The 23915-nt window shown below is 44.4% G+C and overlaps 1 protein-coding gene across 6 annotated transcripts in view; it reads left to right on the top strand.

Moving 5' to 3' along the window:
• The window catches only part of TEAD2 (TEA domain transcription factor 2), a 474234-nt gene that overhangs the window by 343210 nt on the left and 107109 nt on the right, over window positions 1-23915 (top strand). For all 6 annotated transcript variants that reach the window (XM_078655077.1, XM_078655080.1, XM_078655076.1 and 3 more), the window contains one exon: window positions 9710-9986. In XM_078655077.1, coding sequence (XP_078511203.1) covers window positions 9788-9986 — 199 coding nt within the window. In that variant the 5' untranslated portion in view covers window positions 9710-9787. The remainder of the gene's footprint in view (window positions 1-9709; window positions 9987-23915) is intronic.

Genomic DNA, 23915 nt, shown 5'->3' with positions numbered 1-23915 from the left:
TCATCTTTTTAGACTTTTGATACATTAGCTGCACAATGGGAAGTAGTGGTGTTAGTGTTGAGTGCACTCTAGCACTGGGCCAGTTCCACACTTCTCAGTACTTTTATCTGTAGCACTGTGCTGCTACTATGGGTCACCAGTTATGCTTTCAATCTCGTATCAACACCAGATCTCATGGAAAATTTGCACGGAAATTACTCACCATAATACATGATTACTGTAACACCATCTTCGAAGGCTATAACAGTCCTCTGATCGAGAAATTTCAAGTAGTCTAAAATGAGTCTACTACGCTGAAGTCCACCTCTTGATGTCACAATCACATGACTACTTGAAACCAGTCCTAAAAAGCCTCTGCAGCCTTAACTCCACTAGAAGGGCCAGTTTATAGTATTTTCCCTCACCCACAAGGTATGACAAGACAAGACCCCACATAATTGTGAGATCCAATGTCTCCACCATCCACACAGATATGAATCTATTTGCGTATCCTCTGTGGTAAATATCTGCCTTTAGAGGACAGAAATATTTATTTCTGAGACACTTCTTCCTAGCACGCTCAGCCCGAAACCGTTGGTATTACCAATGTTTGCTTCATTTTCTTACCTAACGTATCATGCTGGCCTATGGATATCCATAGGTGTAGAACTATAAAAAATATATTCGGTATATTTTACTCTATTTTCATCAATACTTGAAGACTTCTTTTTTTCAACCATTCCTTTAAAAAGTCTGCCATTTCTTTTGATCTGGAACCCTGTTGGTTTACTCTTTCCTGCTAAATGTGGTTTCCTACAAATACTTAAAAATACCGAAATCCAATAAAAACAAGACCACATTTAACTTTTTGAATGTTGTAGGTTCTTAATGTTATTTCTGAGCGTAGTGTAGTTATTTGCATGTAAACGTTCTTTAGCAGGGACCAGTGTGTCTCCGCTACCAAGTCAAACAAGTAGATTCAGTAAGAACCACCAGATCAACTTTGCCACTTTTACCACTTTCTGCAATCCCACATACCCTGTTTTGTCTCCAGCTCTCTTTATCTGTGTATGTACACTGGGTTTGGGTTGGTTCCTTCGTCTCTATATCTGTCCTATGACTTCGGTCCCCTTTCTTCCTGAATGAGAATGTGGGGTGCCTTTGGAGTTGAGCTGCGGGACTAGAAAATGTATGTGTATGTCTTGTGGGCTACTAGATTGTTTCCTCTGACAGCTGAATACTAATTGCTCATTTGTCTGTTTTTTCGCTTAGTCTTTTCGTCTACTCTGCTCTCTGGGGCTGTTTTTCAGCCATTATTTGGCATGCACACTGCCTCACATTGCATTTTGCAGATTCATTGCTCTTCTCTGTGAGAGGATCTGCTAGAAGGGGGAAATGGCCTGTCCTTCAGGGGTGCCATGACAGCCTGCGTTATTCCTTCCACTTAATAATGCAACTTATTACCTCATAGTCCTCGCTAAATAGTCCTGTGCACCAATGAAGCCCTGGCCCTAGGTCAACATTTACACTATAGCTACATGTGACATCACCGCCCTCACTCCACAGCTGTGTATTACATAACCAACATCGCACAAAGTTTGCACATGACATCACTTCCGCAAAAGAGCTGAATGTGTCATCAGTGCTTCCTCTTTGTTTATGTACATTGACGAGTTAAGATTAGGAGTTTTCTTGCTTCTAGACTGCATGGGTTGAGTGAGGACTGGGATGAAGGATATATGGATGGGTTAATGAGACGCACCATCTGATTGGCAAGTGCCACTGAAAAGACCTCAAGGGGGTAATGTTGCAAACCAACGATACAGAAAAGACTTAATAGTAATAAAGCTACACCTACCTTAAATGAGGAGTTACACAGTGTGGAGAGAAGATGGAGAATGATTAGAGGTACCTGATAGAGAAGTGAGGTGGAGGCAGTACTGGCACCAATTACTTAGAGCAGTGAGATGGGACAGCGAGGGCCAGGGCACTTGGGCATGGAGCCAGTGGTGTAATGGTACTGATTCCCCGACAGTTTAGTGAGATATGAAAGGGATACTATCTGTAGTAGCGGAGTTTGAGATTATGGTTCTAATTACTTTCTTGAGAATTGAGAGCGTACTTGTAAGGTGAGTGAGATCGCAACGGTTCGAAGTAGTATCTTTTGACTATGGAATGGGATCAGTGAGTTATGTAGTGTGAATCTTCATATAGATTCGTAAGCAGGAAGGAGATAACAATACAATTTCTGGAGCAAGATGTGATATTGATGAAACTGAGGCAATACTAGTACAGATTCTCTGGCCGAGTGAGATGGCGATTGGACATATAGTATATTGATCCCAATATTTATGCTTTGAAACTACCTGTTTTCTTTTCTCCTTCTTTTATTAAATCTGTTATTCAAGACTTTCGGGATTATTTTCTGATATACATCTTTTCTCTATTTGCTCCTTTATATTCAGGTTGCACCACTACGGGTCTATGCGCAATACCTTGTTGACACTCATTGTTGCCTCTCTGCAGACATATCCGAAGAAAGCAGAATTGATGTCCTAGGCAAGGATTTGTATCCAAGCAAAGGGATGGGAAACGGTTCAATGGGCCAACTTAGTTACCAAAGGAAAATAAACAGTTACTTTATGAAAGAGAAGCCGACTATTGGGACATGCTATGTACTCGGGGGAAGTAAAATTATTAATTGGGACATATTCTCCATAGAAGGTGGTGCTTTTTCTCACGACATAATAATATCGTCGAGGATGAAGGCTTGTTTATTAGGTTTGATTAATTATCATATGGATTAAAAGTAATATATCTGATTATATTTTGAGTTCTTGTTAACAGGAACTGGAGATTGGGAATAAATAAACATAGGGAATAATGAAAGATTCCGAACATAATCGAGTGCATGTGTGTTACATGGTTCTAACAAAAAGTGTACTAAAGGTTGGTTCGTACCTAATTTCCACTTGCTGGAGGTCAAAGAGTATCATTTCTTGGGCTTGATTACTGATAGAAAATTCACCCTGCTGGAATCTGAAGCTGGCCCAATATGGGTCTTCTAAGGAACACTGATTAGATTTCTCTCTCTTCCTTGTACACAGTGATTTAAGTGGAACAAAAAGGGTGGGGTGAAGGGGTTTCTAAAAGGGGCATTGCAAAATGTAACTAGGAATCCTTTCCTAGAGTTGTGTCATATGTTATTAAGGGCATGACCTAAAATATCTAAAGTAATATCTTGTGCTTCTGAGCAGTATTTGGTTGGCTCTATGTGGATTTTCTCTTATTGCTTTCAGGCGTATAACACAACAGACATACACCAAAAACAAGCCAAACTTATTGGCTTTGTGAATGCTTGTTACCAGTTTCAAATAAATGAGTAATAACGATGATTTTGGTGTGAATAGCTGTGATTCAAAATGTTTCAGTTCTGAAAATATGAGACCGTGAAGTAAACGTAAAGCCTGTGGAAGGTGTAGTGGTCTTCGGAATGTCTCACACTCTCCTTTACACCACCTTCCTCTGAAGTCCCTCGCTCTGGTAGACACCTACACCCTTTTTCACACCACTTCTTCCTGTAACCTTCCATCTACATGTCCATACCTTACGCCTTATGTCTTCATTTGATTATTGTGCTGGAGAGGAGAGAATAAAAAAGTTTATTGGGACAGGGTTTGAAACCTCTGGAAGAGAAGTTGTATATTGGGACTGAATAAGTGTCATATGGCATAAAAGAAGTTTGACTACGGCATGGGTCAGGAAAAGATACTGTATATTGTGGACAGAATAAGTATCAGAGGGCCTCGGAGTACTTTTTTCTGATGGGTCCTTGGGCTGAGAAGCTGTATATTGGGACTGAAACAGTCTCACAGAGTATAAAGTGAGTTTTTGGTGTATGTGTCCTCTGGAAGAGCAGCTGTAGATTGGGGCGGAATTCGTATCATGGGGAATAAAAGACTTTTATTGGGATAGGGTATGGATCCGCTGGAAGAGCATATATGGAGCAGAACTGTATTGGTGAATAAAAATAACTTATTGCGATAGTGGTCACTGGTACTGACTATGAATGCTCGGGAATTAAAGCAGTGTATCTGGACAGCGTAAATGTCCTTGGAAGGAGCAAGGCTAAGTGTCATAGGGAATATAAGGAGGGAAGAGGAGAAGTTGCTTATTGGGACATGTAAGCTGTAGGAACAAAACATGTTCATTGGAAGAAGATAACAACCATAGGCAAGAAACGTGTACAAGATGTGTACCGCAGGGCACAGAGACTGTTTATTAGAGCGGGATATAGGATATGATATCCTAAGCGAATCCGGTTTCGAAACAAATTTGTGAATGACATAAAGTCACCATTGCTCTGTATGCTCGTTTACTTGGAAACTGTTGGAGGCGCGTAAGCAGAGCTCTTAGTACGTCCCTGTGCTGAAATAGCACCACATGCTTCATGTCTAGTTTGGGAAACCTGTCTGTGCCCCCTCAACATAGCGTGAAATTCAACTGAAAATCAATGTGCATTGGGAGAACTGTGTGTAATAGAAAGTTTTATAGAAAGACGGGAACAACAACATGCTAGAATTGAAGAGCATTGGTAGAGTTTAGTGATGGCCACGGTCCATGAATTGCAGATGGTGCTGCACCCCAGCATTGAGGTGCATTTGCAGATCTGTTTGTGTTCCAGGCTTGGGATAGCAGCTTAGTTGGGAGCAGGGTTGTAACGCAGGCCCCTCACCATCGCAATTCGTCCTGCAGGGGTGCCCCAGCCCTTCAGGGGGCTCCATGCCCAAGGTCATGAATATCCATGAGATATGGGGGACTCCAGGGCCCCTCTCCACTTTATGCACTGGGGTTCATCATATTGCGGTAAACCGCTGGTTGTGACATGCATAGATTGTGTGGTGAGACTTTGCTGCCAGTTCCTGGAAAGAGCCATTTTGTTTGTGCAACTGTTACTTCAGCCCACAGTGAATTGTTGTATAGTCTGTAGGCGGCTCCACACGTTCAGGCCATGGTTCTTAAAGCCAAGGACAACCCAAATAATCCCCTCAAACTTATCCAAGTGGAGGCGTCGAGTGTCCTGGTTTGGGGGCAGCGTGGGGGAGACTGCACCAGCAGTATCTATGGTGCTCGTGCAGCCCGTCTCTGGCTCTTGGAAGAGGCCCAAGTACTCTCTCCCAGAAGAGTACACATTCCGCACACAGGTACAGAATGTGGCACGCTGCTGCCTGTTCATGTATTCTGTACACTTGGAATGTCTCAGCCTTCTGCTGTCCAGCGCTCCATGACTTCTTGCCTCCTTGGAGCACCGCTTCCCACTTCATCTTTCAGTCTATTTTACCCTCTCCTTCTGGTCTCTGCTTGTGCCCCTTTAGCTTTTGTCTATCTCCACCTGCCTTTCCTGCCACTTTTTAAGTTTAGAACAAGTAATGCTCAAGTTATGACACAACAGGCCAAGATCGCAACACATACATGCATTGTAATGCTAACGTTTCAATGTTTTATTTTACACATATATGCAAAATTACAATATGTGTATTATCGAGTAACCGTTCATATTTGTGAGATATTGCTATATTGAGGAGTTCCAGTGAGCTTATAAACCACAGACTCTAGGCACTGTGGTCGATAAAATTACTAGGGCTCCTAGATGAAAGGATCTTAGGCTGTTTTTTGGTGTTCATGATTTGAGATTTCCAAATGTTTGAAACCTGGTATTTATTACTCGCGTATGGTGCCATTCCTGTGAATTCTACACATTGAAAACACTGGGAAAGATTAACAAACATACAAATCATGTAATCTTAATGACATGTGCACCCTTAAGCAAGCATGAAATAATGCTTACCTAAGACTGACTTTATATTAATGACATTAGATCCAGGATACGGTGCAATAGATTGTGCAAATATTACCCTTTAATATGACTCGTATTTGTTCCGTTACCTAAAGTTTGCCTGTGGATGGTTCTCTCTTGCCTCACCACTGTGGGAGGGTCTCGCTTTAACTCTCTATGCTTTATTTGCCTGTTTTCCCCTCTCACATTCTACTCTCCATGCCTATCCTGAGCATGGAGGAAGAGTTTTTACCTGGGTGTTCTTTAAACCGGTGGCCTTCTTTTGGGTGGACCGTGTAATGTTTTTTTTCCTGTCCGTCACTGCCATGGCAAACCTAGTAGTGGGGGACAGAAAAAAATATATACTTTGAATATCCTGGAAGGAAATTAGATTGGGTAAGGGGGGTCATTCATTTTTTATTCTTCTGAAACAAACTCACAATTTAGGAGTTTGTTTCTGAAAAACAAAAACTGAAAGTTTGAACAGCCATCAAAACTGAAGGCAACTTCCACCAAACATTTTGTCTGTTAAAAGAAACGGCCAAGACGACAGTTCCTTTCATAGATGACCGCTGAGCCAGCGGTCATTTGAAATTTTGATGTACAGTACCACCACCATCTTGCTGGAGCAAGGTTCTCTACCACCCTGACAAACGGAGTGCTGTCTGTCAAATGCTAAATCAGATCTTTTGTCTTTTTTTTGGTTTGTCAGTGAATGTAAACATTTACCCTCCTAAGGTTTATCTTTATACAGCATAAAGTTTGTGACCCCCACTAGTTCTTTCTCCCATCATACTGGCCCATCATCTGTTGCATCACCCAGAATCCATATTCACAATACTCCAGCTGGTAGATGGTTCCTTTCCCAGGCCTCTAATGTACTCTTTTTACCAAGTGTCTGTTAAAAAAATAAAAGAAGAACCCAAAGGATCTAGACCAGTTTCACCATAAATCAATTCCTTGCACTCTTAGCAGGATCATGAAAGGCCCTGATATTAGAAACAAGTCCTCCACTATTGTTATTTGGGATTTAGATGTCTCTGATATAGCAGCCCATAGTACTGGCACCACAGCAGACCTACTGTAGTCTTCCTGAAGGTCTGGTCTGAATCGGATGAATGGCAATATACAGCGTGGCAAGATACGTCTAGACCCCTTTTAACATGGACTGAGGTCTCAGGATGAGCCTGCGCCCTAATCCTATCTGTTTCCTCAGATGCGGCAGACCACAATAGCTATCCTCAACTTATCAGTGGGGCAGCTATTGCCTTATCAGTGAGGCATGTTACCTGCACATGCTGAAAGGGTTCTCCTTGCCCAAAGTCTCAACCATATACCTCACCCTCTCCCTGGAATTCAGCTACCAGCTCTCATCAATGGCATCTCAAGAACACAATATTTTGAGATACCACCAAACGTCTAATATTGTTAATAATTTTGTCTCCAAAGCAAACCTTTTATAACCAGAATACCTATTCTTTGTGCTGCATCTAATTTTGAGCTGGTTAACTGCAGAGCAGATGGGGCATAACTGACCTGTAACCGTACCTAAAGGGACATGTTGGAGTGGAACTGAACTGTAAATATCTCCTTGGCACATCAAAAGTATAAAAGTCCAGAGGTAGGAGAAGAGAAATGATTACAAATGAGAATACGTAATTTTAGCAGATGCTTTCATCAGATGATATGCCAACGTGGTGTACGTTTACCTCATTCCCAATAAATCAGGATCCTTAAATTCTGTGTTTCACTCTGGGTAAGTTTGGTGTTGAGTCCCTGGAGAAGTTGATTGACCAAATCTGCGAATAGCCACACAGTATGTCTAATTTGATAGTAATAGTAAGGCTTAAAGGGCGGACTAAGGTTCGTAAGACATTGTTATGTAGCATTGTATGTGTTTTCCATTATAAAAGTATAGGGCAAATTGTGTAAAAAGTGTGTTGCACTGGCTGCGGATAGACTGAGAGCATAGCAGACATGGGCAGGATATGTTTAGGGAAAATAGGCATTTGTGTGTAAAGTGGCATTATTCTAAAGTGGATAGGATTTAAGGATTCCCTAAAAGTTGGGTTATGTATCTCTCATAACCTGAGGAGCAGGGAAGCACAACAGAAATATTTTGCAAGTTGCATCTATAGCATTCACTGCAGTCATTAAATCATATTTAATATGTATGTAGACATGTAAAGGCATTATGAGAAAGCAGGACTGAAAATGTCGTGATCTCATGCTAGATGGTGGGGAGGTGAGTACTTGTCTCCTCTTTTAGCAAAATCACTGTTCCCTACCCTTTGCTTCTCTGTCAGGACCATGGCGTTTTGAAGTGTGGTTTGCTACAGGTCTAAGTCAGTAGCTGGGTCTCACTAAAATGGTGAATTTGGGGTAGAAATGCATGTCCCTCTCCTTGTTGTACCTTTTGGCACTTTGGGCTAAAGCACAAAGAATAGCAAAGAAGAAGCTAAAGATTCTTGTGTGTGTGTGGGACTTTAATGAAAGGACTTTGGAGTTCTGAGCTCACAAGTTGCAACACACATAGGCTGGAACTGGATGAGCGGGACGAGTTTGGTACTCTTTCGTCTTCAGTAATAAGCTTTAGGACTAGGAAAAGAGACCAGACTTCCTCTTGGAGTAGCAGCCATTGGAATGAGATGAGGGTCAGGAGAGTAGGGCCTTGCCCTTCAGTGCCAGGAACTTGGAGCCAGATGAGGAGAAGGTCGTACCATTACATTCCGTTGATAGATATTGCATTAAATGGAGGGTGGAGGGAGGTCTCGACTACCATTTCTAGACACGGGCCTTAAAAATGGTCCATGTGTTATTTTCGGGATTATTAGGCACTTGAAAATTCTATTCTTTTCACTATCATAGGGAAAAGCCTTGAGCTAGTTTTCTCGGACTGCCGAGGTTAATCACAGATTTATTTTTAAATGGATAAACTAGGAGACTCCATACCTCCCTCCTTTCCTTTAATATTTCCCTTTATCCATAACACTATTTTACCTTGTCCCTTGCTAATTATTAAATACTAGCTCCGCTTAATCATATCCCTTCCTTCTTATCTGTGCCTTTGCTGATTTGTTTTAAGTTTTATTGTGTGAGTCTATCACCCCAAAATGTTTGTGGCTCGAGGTAATTAACCTGAACATAACCGGCCACCTGAATAATGAGTGAGAAAGAGCCCACAAAGCAGGCTTCCAGATGCAGTGGCATCCCTTGAATGGGAGAGCAGGTAGTGCGATAGGCACTTGCAGCTAGTGCCGAGCATTGGCTCTAAATGAGGGGCAGGACTATCCTTCCTATAAGTCCAGTGTGAGTGAATGACCTGGTTTACACCCACTGATTGAACAGTGTTCCAGAAGGGTACCACAGGATGGAAGGGATTCTACAGAGCAGGTGTAGTGCTCACTGTGGAACAGTTCAAATTGTTGCTCACTTGAGTTTTAATCTCCTAGTGTTATTGATGTAGGTTTGTGAGGGTGTACTACACTACTGCACTCATTGGGACACCATCATGAGATAACTGGTTCGCCCTAGGGGTAACTTGGGACTTGGTAAAACGATGATTTCCTAAATAGGATTGTAAAAGAGATCCTGCGTTTTGTGAGGTGGTTCTCCAACCAGGCTACACTGAGTCATAGCAATAATACTGCGCGAGATGACACTGAATGCATTGGTGACACTAAGTGCCAAAAAGTGAGGCATATTGAGAAAGTAAGATATGCATTGTACTTGATTAGGGAAAAGTGGTTTGATTAAGACCTTTTTGAATGACGAGCTGGCTTGGTAGAAATCATTTTTATTTAATTATGCTTGCCCTAGCTTACATTTGTTTAATTGGAATGATTAACTGTGACACTACAACTAATCTGTTGGGTTTCCTGCTTTTTCCTACAGAGTTTGCAGCAACGTTTTCCTGGCTGAGGCTTGGGGGAGCCTCGTTCTCCCAACTCCTCGCATTTCTTGGCCACAAGGATGGATCCCAATGGGTGGAGCGATGCTGGCAGTCCGGAAAGCCCTGGGGGCCTAGGTGACTCAATGGAAAAGAGCTTGGACAATGATGCAGAGGGGGTTTGGAGCCCGGACATTGAGCAGAGCTTCCAGGAAGCACTGGCCATCTACCCACCATGTGGTCGCCGCAAGATTATACTGTCTGATGAGGGGAAAATGTATGGTGAGTTTCTCCAACTTGCATTCTAGGACTGTTCCTAAAACTAAAAGAAAAAAAAACCTATGCGTTTGTCACATACGGACTACCTGGATAATTCCAGTCATTTTCCCATTCCAGTCATTGTGTATACAAGCAATAGCTAATCCAAGATTGAGTAAACTTTTCTTCTGATTTTATTCATACGCAGTCTGTGTCATTACCAATTTTTTTTCCTAATCCCAGTTTAATTAATGATTGAGCTTTGCATACCATTTATATAAAATATCTAACTATATCCGATAGCATGTGGATAAAACATAGGAATTCACACAAACAAAACACTCTTTGTATCTTTGGGAAGTGTATTTAAGTAAAATATCTCTTGACGGGTAGTGGGTTTCATTAAGCTTTGGTCTCAGGAAGTTAGTCGTCTTACTACAACTGATTTTCTTTGGTCTGACCCAGCAGGAGAAAAGAATGCTGTTACATCGGTCTTTGGCAGCACACATCTAGCTAAGATATACCACTTAGGTAACAAGAAATTATCCAGTATTGGGGTATCTTTCATAGATTCACATGCCTGAATCATTCCCCGTCGACGAGGCGGGAGTCCCACGGTAAATAAAAAAGCAGTGCAAAAAGCACTTTGTAGTAGTAGTAGGCCCTAGGAATAGGCCTGAGGCCTAAATTATAGTAGCCTATCTACCTCATTATGTAAAAAAGACCAAAGTCTTTGCTCCAACCAATCAGCTCACAGCACCCTCTAGAACCCTCTCTGCAGAGCCAGCTCTCCTCAGATTTTCACCGCACGTCGTGGGTGAAGGGAGTCTCCCTGAGCTCTGCTCAGTTTTTTCTTCAGTTTTACTTCTTTTTGGATTACATACTTCATTTCTCTGACCCAATTAAGGCGGTACTATGGCAGAATGGCAGTAACCAAGGTAATAGACTATGATTTATGTCTAACCTTTTCTTCAATCACTCTCACGTTCTGAGAGTTGAGGCCGTTTTGGGTCAGAGACTTTTACCTGCCACTTCTGAGGAGGATGAGGAAAGGTCGCAGGGAGAAGTCGCGCCAGGAGCCTACTGAGGGCGCGCATAAAAACCTGCCACTTCTGAGGAGGATGAGGTGAGGTCGAAGGGACAAGTCGCGCCAGGAGCCTACTGAGGGCGCGCATTAAAGCCATAAGATTCACCATGAGTCTTTATAGGCATTTCTCACTGAGGATACAACTCCCTTTTTCAACCCTGACACTACATCAGGGACGACCTCTTGACCGGACATTAGGAGTATATAACAAATATCTCCATGTTCTAATATTACTGCCTCACCAAACTGATCCTCATCTACGATGATCGTCGACGACGGCCTCTTCCTCGATGGTCGTCGATGATGGCCTCTTCTACGGGGGTTGTTGACGACCGCCTCATCTACGGTGGTCGTCGACGACAGCCTCGTCTACGACGGTCGTCTACGACGATCAGCGACGACGGCTTCGTCTACGACGGTCGTCGACGACTGCATCGTCTCCGGCGGTCGTCGACGACGGGCCTCGTCTACGGCGGTCGTCGACGACGGGCCTCGTCTACGACGGTCATCGACGACGGTCCTCGTCTACGACGGGCCTCGTCTACGACGGTCGTCGACGACGGGCCTCGTCTACGACGGGCCTCGTCTACGACGGTAGTCGACGACGGGCCTCGTCTACGACGGTAGTCGACGACGGGCCTCGTCTACGACGGTCGTCGACGACGGGCCTCGTCTACGATGGTCGTCGACGACGGCCGCACATCTCTATGACTGCTGATCTTTGATAGTGTCATCTACAATGGCAATGCCTAGCTTCGACGGACATCTATGACAGCCTTATCAAGGTAGCTTCATATACATATGGCCTCATTTGTGCATGGTCTACAATACACATGGCACCATCTATGCATGGTATCATCTATGGCTGACCATCATTCAATTGCCTCATCTATGAGTGCCTCATCTACGGAGGATATCACCTATTTTAACCTCATCTATGATGGTATTGCTATGACTGTCTTCTATGACAGCATCATTCTCGAACAATGGCCTCGTCTACCAATGGCCTCGTCTGCCAATGGCTTCCTCTGTAAAGGGCTTGCTTGAATGATGGCCTTGTATGCCAATGGCCGTGTCTAATAATGGCCTCGTCTACCTATGACCTAGTCTATCAATGGCTCTGTCTCAGTGGTTTTATCTACCACTGGCCTCATCTCCTGATGTTCTCATCTACCGATGGCCGCATCTACCGATGGCCGCATGTACCGATGGCCGCATGTACCGATGGCCGCATGTACCGATGGCCGCATGTACCGATGGCCGCATGTACCGATGGCCGCATGTACCGATGGCCGCATGTACCGATGGCCGCATGTACCGATGGCCGCATGTACCGATGGCCGCATCTACCGATGGCCGCATCTACCGATGGCCTCATCTACGAAGGGCAAATGGCCCCATTTGTTACCCTCATCTACGGATGCCCTCACTTATGAATGCTTAATCTTCAATGGCATTGTATATGGCTGTCGTCTGACAGCCTCGTTTAGAAGGGTTGCTCATGACGGTCATCTATGACGTCGTGCTAGTCTGCAATTACCCCGCTTACATAACCATGTCTACGACAAAGTCTATGATGAGATTGGCTGAGATGGCTTCAGCGGTAAGAGCATCATATATATTCTTAATGTAGTGGGCAGCAGCTAGATTATGACTGCCAGCTACAGGCAAACAGAATATATCCTTCATGGTTTCGAGGAGGTATGCATCACGAGAGTGGTACGTGTAATAGACTAAGTCTATTCCAGCAGTGTTTCTGCGCATAGAATAGAAATTATGTATACCTACTAGCAGCCCCTCCGATCTGATAGGCCATCGTTCGACCAGATTAAGTAACTTCACAGACTGTTCATTAGCAATCTAAAATCCTGCAATACCTATCTCCACACCGCCTTACAAAGAAGGATGTCGTCTGAACCTTATTAAAAAAAAATATATATATATACTAATTTCTCTACTTTGGCAGTGGCCTCTAGTAGAGCTGACAATCTTTTATCCTTCATCGGTTTTTATGATCGTCCAATGTGGTTGGACATAGCGAATTTCAATGACCTCATTCCTGAGAACCGAAGGCGGGATGCAGGAAAGATTCTGTTGGAAGGTGCATGCCAGGAATGGCTTAAAGCCGCTACCTTCAGCCCTGAGCGAAGTTTCTAGGCATGGCCTATGATGAAGAGTTGTCGGTTTGCTAAACATTTGAATGAAGCCCCCTTAGTTATAAAACCGGGCACTGATAATGCACGATCATTAAGCCCCCTTCAATATGGGCGCGGATCTTTCAGAGAAGCGGAATAAAGGGGTTTTCATCAAGAGAAACATACCAAACCCAATCGGATGAACAGTATCAATCTCAGTATAGTCTTGCAGCCAGGCATCTTTCCGTAGATAGTCTGTCTACTTTCTCCCGAAGGTTTCAGGTTTTTGTTTCCAAGCAACAAGGAACTATATCGGACCAATGTGTTCTAAACCTAGTAACCAATGGCCACTCCCTGGAATTCATCAATCAGCCATATCCTACTCCGCCCAGGGGTCCCCCTCCCCCTCGTTTTTCATAACACTTGTTATTTAAACAAAGGATATTTTATGGCTTCTCTGGATGGAGAGGGTGCGAATTTCCACATACTTGTCCATCCCAAACAGCACGAATATCTTCGCTTTCACGCGGCTGCCGCCCATTATAGGTGCGTAGTGCTCCCGTTTGGGCTGAGATCGTCACCAGGAGCCTTTCACGAAGTACTTGGTACTAGTGGCAGCAACATTGAGATCTTGAGGAATGCAAGTGTTCCCCTGTCTAGGCGATTGGCTGCTTACAGGTCCTTCTGAACATGAAATCAGGATTGCCACAGTAGATATACCCGTCTCATTTTTTCTCTGGGGCTGATTCTCAACGACAGCAAATTGCAGTTAGGTCCTCTCCAAGTAAATGTATTTTCTCGGAGCAGATTTAGACACAATCCACAACAAAGCATTCTTGTCACACGACCAACAGTTGTGTTTTCAAAAATGGGCAAGGTTAACTTCATAAGGTCAGTTTCAGTTCAAATGTTTGTTTCGTTCCTGAAGATGTGCTCTTCAGCGATACATCTCATTTCATTAGCATGGCTCAAAATGACACCTTTTCAGATAGAACTACAGTTTCAAGATCAATAACCTATGGGTTCGTTCGACGATACCATCAAGGTTACGCCGTGCATGATCAATCCTGTACATTGCTGGTCGCAGACAGAGAATATAGCCCAGGGTCGCACGTTCCTGCAAACCATTCCAGGGTTAATTTTAACGATTGATGCCTCCATGGAAGGATGGGAAGGTCATCAGCAGGATTTGCAGAATTCGAGGAACATAGTCTCAAAGACGACAACAGCAGATCAACAGGCTTGAGCTCCACAACGCTGTTCTGTCCCCCCTAGCATTCCTCTTGAGGATTGAGGGTTTGTCTGTGCCAGTACAGACCGCAAACACCATCCGCATGTATTATATCAATACACAAGGAGAAACAAAATCTGCTATGCTCTCGCACGAGGTTCAGGATTTGTGCGAAGGAGTTGCATTGCACAAGATGTCTTGAGAGCCGCACATGTCAGGGCTCTCTACAATGCTCTGAGCATGTCTCAGTCGGACTGTCACGAGTGGACGCCGGGAAAGGGACAGGTGAACCCAGTTTTTCCAAGTTTGGGTTAATCTGGCACGGGATCCCTTTGCATTCAGAGAGAACAAGGACGGCCGATATTCTGCCAGCAGGTTTCCTTAACAGGAATCAAGAGGGAATGCCCTGTCCATGCTAGGGTCAGGGGTTTGTGCGTATGAGTTTTCCCCCAATACCATTGGTTCCGAAGGTGTTCTGCAAGATGAAGCTGCAAGGTTACCATCTGATTCAGATTGCACCCCGTTGGCCAATTTTGGTTCTCGGAACGTCTGCTATTGTTTATAGACAAGCCCATTCGGCTGCGGCTTGGGCCTATGATATTGGCAGGGGACGGAGATCAAGTGGTTCGTCCGGATCCACAGTCATTACTATTGCAGGCACAGCTTATCATTTATTAGAGTTCAAGGGCATCAACGTTTCAAAGAACTGTTGTGAAATGTTGGCAAATTCTCGTGCCCGAGGCACAATCAAGGCTTCTCGCCTCAAATGGAAGCGATTTTGCGGTTAGTGTGAGGTGATAGCCATTCACTCAATTACAGTTACTGCAGAACAAGTTCTCCATTATCTGCTCTTCTAGCCAAGTCTGGGCTTAGTTTTTCTTTAACAAACAAAATGCGTCTTGCTGCTCTTTCCAGAATTAGGAAAAGTTAAAAAATTTCTTTTTTCTGCTCTTCGGCGCTTGTCAGACAGTTTATGAAAGGGCTTTTCCGAGCCTTTCTCTCCAGTGCGAGCGCCCTCCCAGGGTGAGCACTCTGCATTGCTAGTGCAGCTGATGCAGTGTACATTTGAGCTGATCCATAAACCAGCTCTCAGATTCCTCACCTGGAAGGTTGCTCTTTTACTGGCTCTTACTTTGGAAAAAAGGGTTCGTGAAATCTAAGCTTTCACTAGAAGGAACACCTCACTTTTACATTTTCCTCGGAACTATGTCACTCTTTGGTCGAATCCTGGGTTCATTTCTAGGGTACCGACACAATTTCACTCTAACGAACCGGTAAGATTAAGGACATGCATGTTTTCTTTCCAAATCCTTCAACCCCAGCGGGCAGAACATTGCATTCTTTAGACATCAAAAGATGCTTAAACTTCTACTCCAGAGAACCAAGACTTTTAGAAAATCAGATCATCTGTTTGCGACTTATGGCCGGATTACATTGGTTATAGTGGTCACTTAAGCTACGTTTTCTAGCTGGATAGCCTCTGCCATCCAGTTCTGTCACATTAAGGCTAACCGACCATTGACACGGTCTGTTCGATCTCATTCCACAAGAGCTGTGGCAGCGTCTGCAGCTTTGTTTGCAGGTGTGACGCTTGAAAACATTTGCCGTGCTGCGACATGGAAGAATGTCCACACGTTTACAAAACATTACTGCCTACAATCAGCAAAGCAGAATGATGCGGCAGTGGGCCAAACCGTTTTTTACGCCACATGTTTCCATAGGAGTACATTCAGGTTCTAATGTTGGCTTATTTCTGAAAAAGTACATACAATTCAAGTTGTTGTTTATGATATACAGACATATGTTATCATATACTGAGTTTCTATGATACTAAGGTTCCTTTCCTGTAGGAAATTGCATGATTTCTATGTTGGTTCGGAAGATGACTTGTTAATAGGTCAATCTCTAGGCGATTGTTGGTTGTTAACGGTACATTCATGGGGGTGCACTACAATAAGTCTCCCACCATCCGCAACCGACTTTGCCAGGTTTACTGCTTGCTATTCTGATTCAGGCATGTGAATCTATGAAAGATACCCCAATACTGGATAAGAAAACAAGTTACTTACCTGTAACTACGGTTATCCAGTATTGGTATCTTTCATAGATTCACATGCACCCACCCTCCTCCCCGGAGAGTCAGTTCTCTAAGATTGGGATACTTGTTCCCACTTGTGCTACGAAAATCTGAGGAGAGCTGGCTCTGCAGAGAGGGTTCTAGAGGGTGCTGTGAGCTGATTGGTTGGAGCAAAGACTTTGGTCTTTTTTACATAATGAGGTAGATAGGCTACTATAATTTAGGCCTCAGGCCTATTCCTAGGGCCTACTACTACTACAAAGTGCTTTTTGCACTGCTTTTTTATTTACCGTGGGACTCCCGCCTCGTCGACGGGGAATGATTCAGGCATGTGAATCTATGAAAGATACCAATACTGGATAACCGTAGTTACAGGTAAGTAACTTGTTTTCTTAGTTCATATCTTATTTAAGGATTACTGTGTGGACATCAGACTCCTAGTAAAGGCTCATTCTGCTGTTTCTTTCACCCAAGTGGGATACTTTGCACTCATATTCTCTGAAATGAGTCTTTATACATGTTTTGCTGAAACAGAAAAATCATTGCACTGTAGCAATAGTTCTCATGGAAATCCAGGTCCCCTGTCACTTCCTCTAGTAAATTCTACTGCTGAAGAGAAATCACCGCAAGATATGATGAGAAGTGATAACACATTTTCAATGGGCTTGGTAGCCTGCTGGCTGATGTAAACTGGACATTGGCACCAAGTGCCATTTCATGTCTCCTTCACAGACCACTTCAAACAAATGGAGAATATTTCAGGAGGTGTGATCCTCTTCAATTCCTTACCCATACCTTTCTAAATGTTAGAGTTGTCCCTGAGCAACAGAAGTCACTGCTCTACTTCTACCCTCCGGTAAAAAAACACAAACCTACAATTATAGGATTAGTTTACAAAAAAAAAATCCAGTTTAGCTTTTTTCAGCTCCTCCACTGCCTTTAGCTTTAATGTGAGGTTGGGCTGTAAAAATGTACAGTAACCTGTGAAAAAAAAGCTCAGAACACTGGGCAGAACTTCCTTCAAGCCTCGGTTGCTTCACTTTTAAACATATTTCTATGCAACATGGTTACATCACGTTGGAAGACATTATGAACGTTTTTATGGCACTACAAAATGTGCCCTGACCCCGAAGTAGGGCCAAAGCCTGATGGTTTCTAAGCACCATATTCTTTTCCAGAACAGTTTCTGAGCTGTGAGTTGATTCTGCTACTCAAAATGAATTTGAATGTAATTTTACATTCAGGAATCTTGTACATGAAATTATCAATATTGTTTGAGAGAGACTCCCGCTCGTGTGCTGCATTCATGTGAGATGTGCTATGCGTGTCGGTAAAATTGACCGTCCATGTGAGGTCTGGAAACCGCTGTTCTTTCTTATTTACTCCGGTTCTGCTGCTGTCCATCGGTGACCTCTAATGGCTGAGATGCTTTTCTGAAGAAGGGATCTTTATTGGAGTGGAATGTTCCAATATTTAGGGGATTGCTGTGAGGTGCGTTTGCTTCCTTGGTTTCTGAATGTGGTGATAGGCTGTGTGGGGGAGAGGAGATGTCTGTCGACCTGGCATGTCGTCATATGATTTTTAAAGGTAGACGTTTGTTTATGTGGAGACGCATACGTCACCGTTTTTGAGGTTCTAGTTATTGAGTACAAAAATAGAGTGGAGTGTCAGTTTCTACCCTAGACGATGCAGACGTGACATGGATTGTTACCAACAGGTGCAAAGGGGAACCAGTACTTGTCCCTTTTTTAAACAGTTTTCAGGTCTTCGCAGCTAAACAAATCACAATCATTAGGCGTCCATAGCCAACATACAGATTACAGATAGCAAGTATAATTTTCACTTCTTTCATATGTAACCTTTTTTCATTCTTCTATATTAAACAGCTGACACGTGCTTGTACCTTCATTAAAGCTTTCTCAAAGCTGTAAATTATACATTTATATTCCACTAACATTAGTTTAAAATGTAAAGCCATATACCAATGCAGTAATGTGCCACCTTTTCCCGGCCGTGGTAAATGGTTTCATCCATGTCCCCAGTGCTCAGGTAGCGTATGTGACTCCTCGTTTACTAAACAAAATGTTGTAATGTTCCATGTATTCATCCATTATCCTCTTGTGATGTTGACTATTCACCCAGTGTGAAGAAGACAGTAAGAGTGAAGGACTTACCAGTATAGGCTTTCCATAGTCGATTGACGGGTATGATTTGCATACTGGTGGTTATGCAATTTACCAAGTGTCTTCATGGAACACCATTGGTACGAGATGATGGAATGATGGGGATTTTTGGGGGTACCATAAATGGGCGCAGATATTGCAGTATGAAGACTGAGGGGAGGTTAATGGATTGTGAATGTACCATGGCCTATTTTCTTGGTTATGTAGTTCAGGTTATCAAGCCAGTCATAGTGATTACCAGTGGTTGTAATGTCCATCGTTGACCGTAAGGTTTCAGTGGTAGGAATGCTCACATTCTGTGGTGCTTGAAATGTTAAATAAGAGAAAGGCTGGAAAGATAGATGCGATAGTAGCAGAACACAGGATTGATCTGAGCGGTACCTGATGCAAGAAGTTATTGCAGCATTCACAGTCCGAATTAAAAAACGCATTGAGGTGGCTGGCCGGGCAGCGGAATGGCCGCTTAGACAGCGAGCTCTGCTGCCCGCACCGTTAATCCTGCTTAAATCCTGCCTGCTCCCGCTCGCACAGGCTCGTGGACGACATGATATGACACCGGATGATCTGGGGCATGATTGACGGCAACTCCGGTGTCCTGGCATAATTGGGAACCCGTCTTGGACCCCTCACTGCCCGGGCCGTGGCGGAGTCGGGCTGCGTGCGGAGGTGCTGGAGGTCGGCGCCGGCTACCGCTGCTAATTGAGGACGTGGCTGTGCGGGCCTAGACGATTGCCAGTCGGAACTGCAGGGGACGACACAGTACCCGCGCTGGTGGAGGTGGGGTAAGAGCGCTGTCCCAGCCACGGCTGCTATACTTCAGGAATCCCTTGTTGTGAGCCCACACGATTTTATCCTGTTTTTGATCCGGCTGGTGTGGATCGGTGGAGAAAGGGGCCGCCATATTGGGCTGGGCACGGCACCACCGTTCATGTTGGAATTGGAACAGACCTGTGAACCCTGCTTCTCCAGTTGTCAGTGCAGCGGAGGTTGCTGATTTTACACGCGTTTGGAGGGTTCACCACTGAAACAGTCTCCTGTGTCACACAGCGCCACTTTTGCCAGCGCCTCGCACAAGGCATCAGAGACTGCGTGGTCTGCGCACGTTCATGGTGGCTATGGCGGCTTGCCCTTATTTCTTGAGGATAGTGATGGCCCCTGCCTAGTGGATCTACCACGGCTCTTCTACCAGCTACAATTGACCGGGCTTTTGATGCCGTTCTGAGTGAGGAGCTGCATCCCGAGAGACAGAGATTGGCCCAGAAACACATAATGGAGCCCACGGTTCGGGACCTCTTTGTTGCTCTTGGCTCCCTCCATGCTGCCTGGGTGGGAGGAGTCAGGGGGCTTGGACTAAAGCTGGACGCCATTGTTGCCCCTCCGACGGGTGGGAGTCACGATGATCCTGTGATTATTAGCGCCGCTCGCGGCTCTGCGCCAACGCCAGGGTTTACTGTTGCACGCCTAGAGATGGTCAATTGTGGGGCTCCGTCAGGTGTGGAGTATAAGTCCTGCACGGCCGATCACATGAATAGCGCAGGGGGGCCCGGAACTACACTGCGGGCGGACCACTTCCACAGAACAGCGCCTTTTCCCATTCGAGTTGCACCGCCTTTGCGCCCGGCTGACATGGCCTTCTATTCTTCATTGTCCTGGCGGCGGCGTGATCTGGAGGGCTGACTTGGTACTTTGTTGCTGAACTCAGACGATCGTTGGTTGTGTCTTGATGTTTCCCTGCTGCAGGAATCTCGCATGGTGTTGGCTTTGCCTTGCTTTCCTGTTAACTCTGATCATTGGACATGGTACTGTGGGGCGAATGTTCGCTTGTCACGCACCAACGGGCGTGTTAAAGCGGGGCAGGGTTGAATTTTTCTGTATGATGTGGGACGGATTCCCCGGCCAGCTACTGATAGGGAGTTGCTTTAATGCTCTGTCTTTCTAATGCCACACTCGTTTGTCAGTTCGTGGACCTGTTTGTATCCGATTTTGTGTTGCTTAGTGCGAGCGGGGCAGGGGAAGTTGCATTCTCCTCCATCTTTTTCCCTTCCTTGGGGTTAGTTTAGGGAGCGACAGACACACTGCTAGTGGGGTTGGGTCGTAGCCATCGGCAGGGATGTAGGGTGGGGGGTTTATTTTTCTTTGTTATTTTCTATGACCTTCTATTCCCCTTTCCTCTCTTCACAAGAGCTGTGGCGTACTCTCCTGAGTCTTATTCATAGCATATTCGGGTGTCCATGTTTGCTCCGTGTATCCTGTACTTCTGGTGGGCGGGTGTAGGTGGGAGGTGATTGCTGTTATTACTCTCTACTTGCTTGCTTTTGGTTCAAGCTTCATTTAAATCACTGTGACTTATGCTGTGTATTGTTTCGTCACTTATTTGCCCGTCCACGGATCTATTTCAGTTCGTCTATTGCCACCTGATATGTCTATGTATATTTCTTCTCTTGTGATATAATAATAAAAAGTTTTCAACAAAAAAAAAACGCATTGATGTAGCTGATTAAAAAAAAAAAAAAGTTTTACTTAAAATGTGTATTATTGGGTTTTTCCATAAAGTAGTACAATAACATAAAAAGGACATAGCAGGGGTTCACGTTGCAGGTAAAAAATAAAAAACCAGAGCAAGAATAACTGTGCAGTGAGATATCCAGCATAAAAATCAACAGCATTGTCATGAAACAATAGTAGTGGTCTGCAAAACATGTGTACTGCCCTAGAGACTAGGAAAAGGAATGTGAGATGACACCCTCTATAGAGGATTCCCTCCTTGAGGGAGGTGATGGGGTGTCTCTAAGGCTGCCCTGGGCTTAAGAGGAAATCAGGTGAACCCGAGGGAGAGAGGGGATTGGGCCAACGGGCCTCCACATCTGGGTGAGAGGAGGAGTAAAGGGAAAAGACAACAAACCGAACATTGACATCTATGGTAAGGGACTGTAAGGGGAGATGGAGAAGCAAGTCCTTGAATTATAGTGTAGAGGAGACAGCACTGTGAGGAGAGGAAGGGGGGCATCTAGAGTATGGGTGTACCCCAAGAGCTGCAGTGTCATTCAACACCAAGGCCAAAAAGTATGGCCCTCTTCCGCTCAGTCGCCTAGTCAAATAAATGAAGCGTGCAAAGTTAGTGTTTGGAAGCATAGATGTTTAAGCCTAGATATGTAATCAATAAGGGGCTGCCTAAGGTGAGTTAATTTCTTGTCAGAGCTAGTTAACTTGTGGGTCAGTTTTCCCAGGGCTAAGGTGTGCCAAGCTTCCTGTACCAAGAGGCTTCTGGAGGAGTGTTCGGGAACTTCCAGGCCAGTGCAGTCTGCTGTTTAGCTGCACCTGTCATATGTTGAGTTGGAAACCAGTCTGTATGTGCTATTGCTTTAAGTGCGGAGGGACGCAGCCCTAAGATAACAGTGCTGTAGTCAGCCGGGTTTGGGTAGCCCAAAGTGTTTTTAATGTGGCTTAGGATTTCCTTCCAGTAAATGGCGATGGGTGGGCATGTCCACCATATGTGTTGAAATTCTCCCTTCTGCTCCGCACAGCACCAAGAGGCTGGTGATGTGTTTGTATAGATAGCGTAAGCAGCCATGGTATAGTACCACTGAACCATGGCCTTCTAGGCCATTTCTTGCTGGGGGATGCTCCTATAAATCTTTAGATTATCACGCCATAGGTTTGCCCACTGTTTACCTGTAATGTCTTGGGTGTAATCTGATTCTCACATCTGTTAATATAAATGGCTAGGTAAGAGAGGGGACTGTTGTAGCACTGCATAGGTCTTGGACTCTAGTTTGCGGGTACCTTCAAAATTGCAGACAAGGGATTCAAAAGGAGTGGTGGGGTGTGTGACTGCTAAATTGTTTAAGGGGTGTAGGTCCCAGTGGGAGAACCTGAAGTACAAGTGGCATCAGGGAGTCAGAACTCAGTCTTGCATTGCTCGAAAGATTTGATGGATTTGCCTTGAAAGAGATCTTGCAGTATTCTGCATTCACCCTTAGCCAGTGCTGGGAAAGAATCTTGGGGCTGCACAGTTGTAAAACCCGGATTGCCTGCGATTGGGGAATCTGAAGAGGGAAAAGTGGTGAGGTTACTTTGAAGTGCAAGTCTGTCCCACACTTCCAAGACCATACATGTCGGTGTCGCGAAATATGCACTCCGTGGGCGTAAGTGTTTTGGGAGCCAGGTCAGAACCCAGAGTGGCCTACACGCCACCGATCTGTCCATATGCACCCAATGTTTTTCGCTCTCCATTATCCATTCTGAAACAAAAGTGAATGTGGGTGGCCCAATAATAGTCTTGGAGGTTGCGGCACGCCAATCTGCCCCATTGTCTGGGGAGCATAAGAAGGATGTAGTTGGTTTTAATAATGTGTGGATGAAGGTGCATTAACGTGTGGCTGCTTTTGGCATTAGGCACAAGCCAAGATTAATGAAGAGCGTACAAGTGCAGATGTGTCTATGATAGAAACCTGGTGGAGAAAATAATTACGTTTCTAGTGATTTTCTTACTAATGCATTAACTAAGTTGGATTTAAAAAATGGTATTTCCCCTTTAGTGATATCCAGCTGTAAATAGGATGATAATACAGCATAGTGGATATTTACCATAGCTCATTGTTTGGTGCCCTGAGTGGTGGCCCATCATCTTGAGACTTGAACTTGCTCTGTGAGTTTGATGGTTTCTTGTAGTTGGTGTGGTAAACAGATGCCTATCACATTTGTAGAGTAAGGATAAAAATCAAGAGAAGGTCGAATTGTGAAAATGAGGGTGACGAAACAACATTTTGGAGCCTCAGGATATGCCGTAGGATATGAGGAGCCATTGAAGTGATGAGTAAACCGTCTACTATGGGGAACAAGGATTACTGGTGAGTAAATTCTGCTGGTGCATTGAAGGAAGATAGTTTGGTGGACAGCCAGGTTGTTTAGAAAGAAGACAGTCCATAAAACTATTGCTGAACATTGAATATTCTGGATGTTAGGAGCTGCTCTCGGAGGATGAGCAATGAGTGCCAGTGAGCGTAGTTGCTTGAGTCTCTGTAGGGTGATAGTGTCTTTGGTCATACTGATGACATGAGTGATTTCTTACAAGAACTGTCTGGGTACACCCTTACTCCCCTCTGCAGCGATATTGGAGAGCCTTTCTCCTGTGTATGGTCCTTTTATACTTGGGTGGATCATTCTCACATTTTGTGGTGTCGAATGGTAGCGACAGGTGAAAGCTCTGCTTTTTGTCTGGCTTCCATGCTTCACTGAGA

Source organism: Lissotriton helveticus, chromosome 7 (genome assembly GCF_964261635.1).
Source record: "Lissotriton helveticus chromosome 7, aLisHel1.1, whole genome shotgun sequence".
In the NCBI taxonomy this organism is placed as follows: domain Eukaryota; kingdom Metazoa; phylum Chordata; class Amphibia; order Caudata; family Salamandridae; genus Lissotriton; species Lissotriton helveticus.
This window is presented reverse-complemented; position numbering and strand designations above follow the sequence as displayed.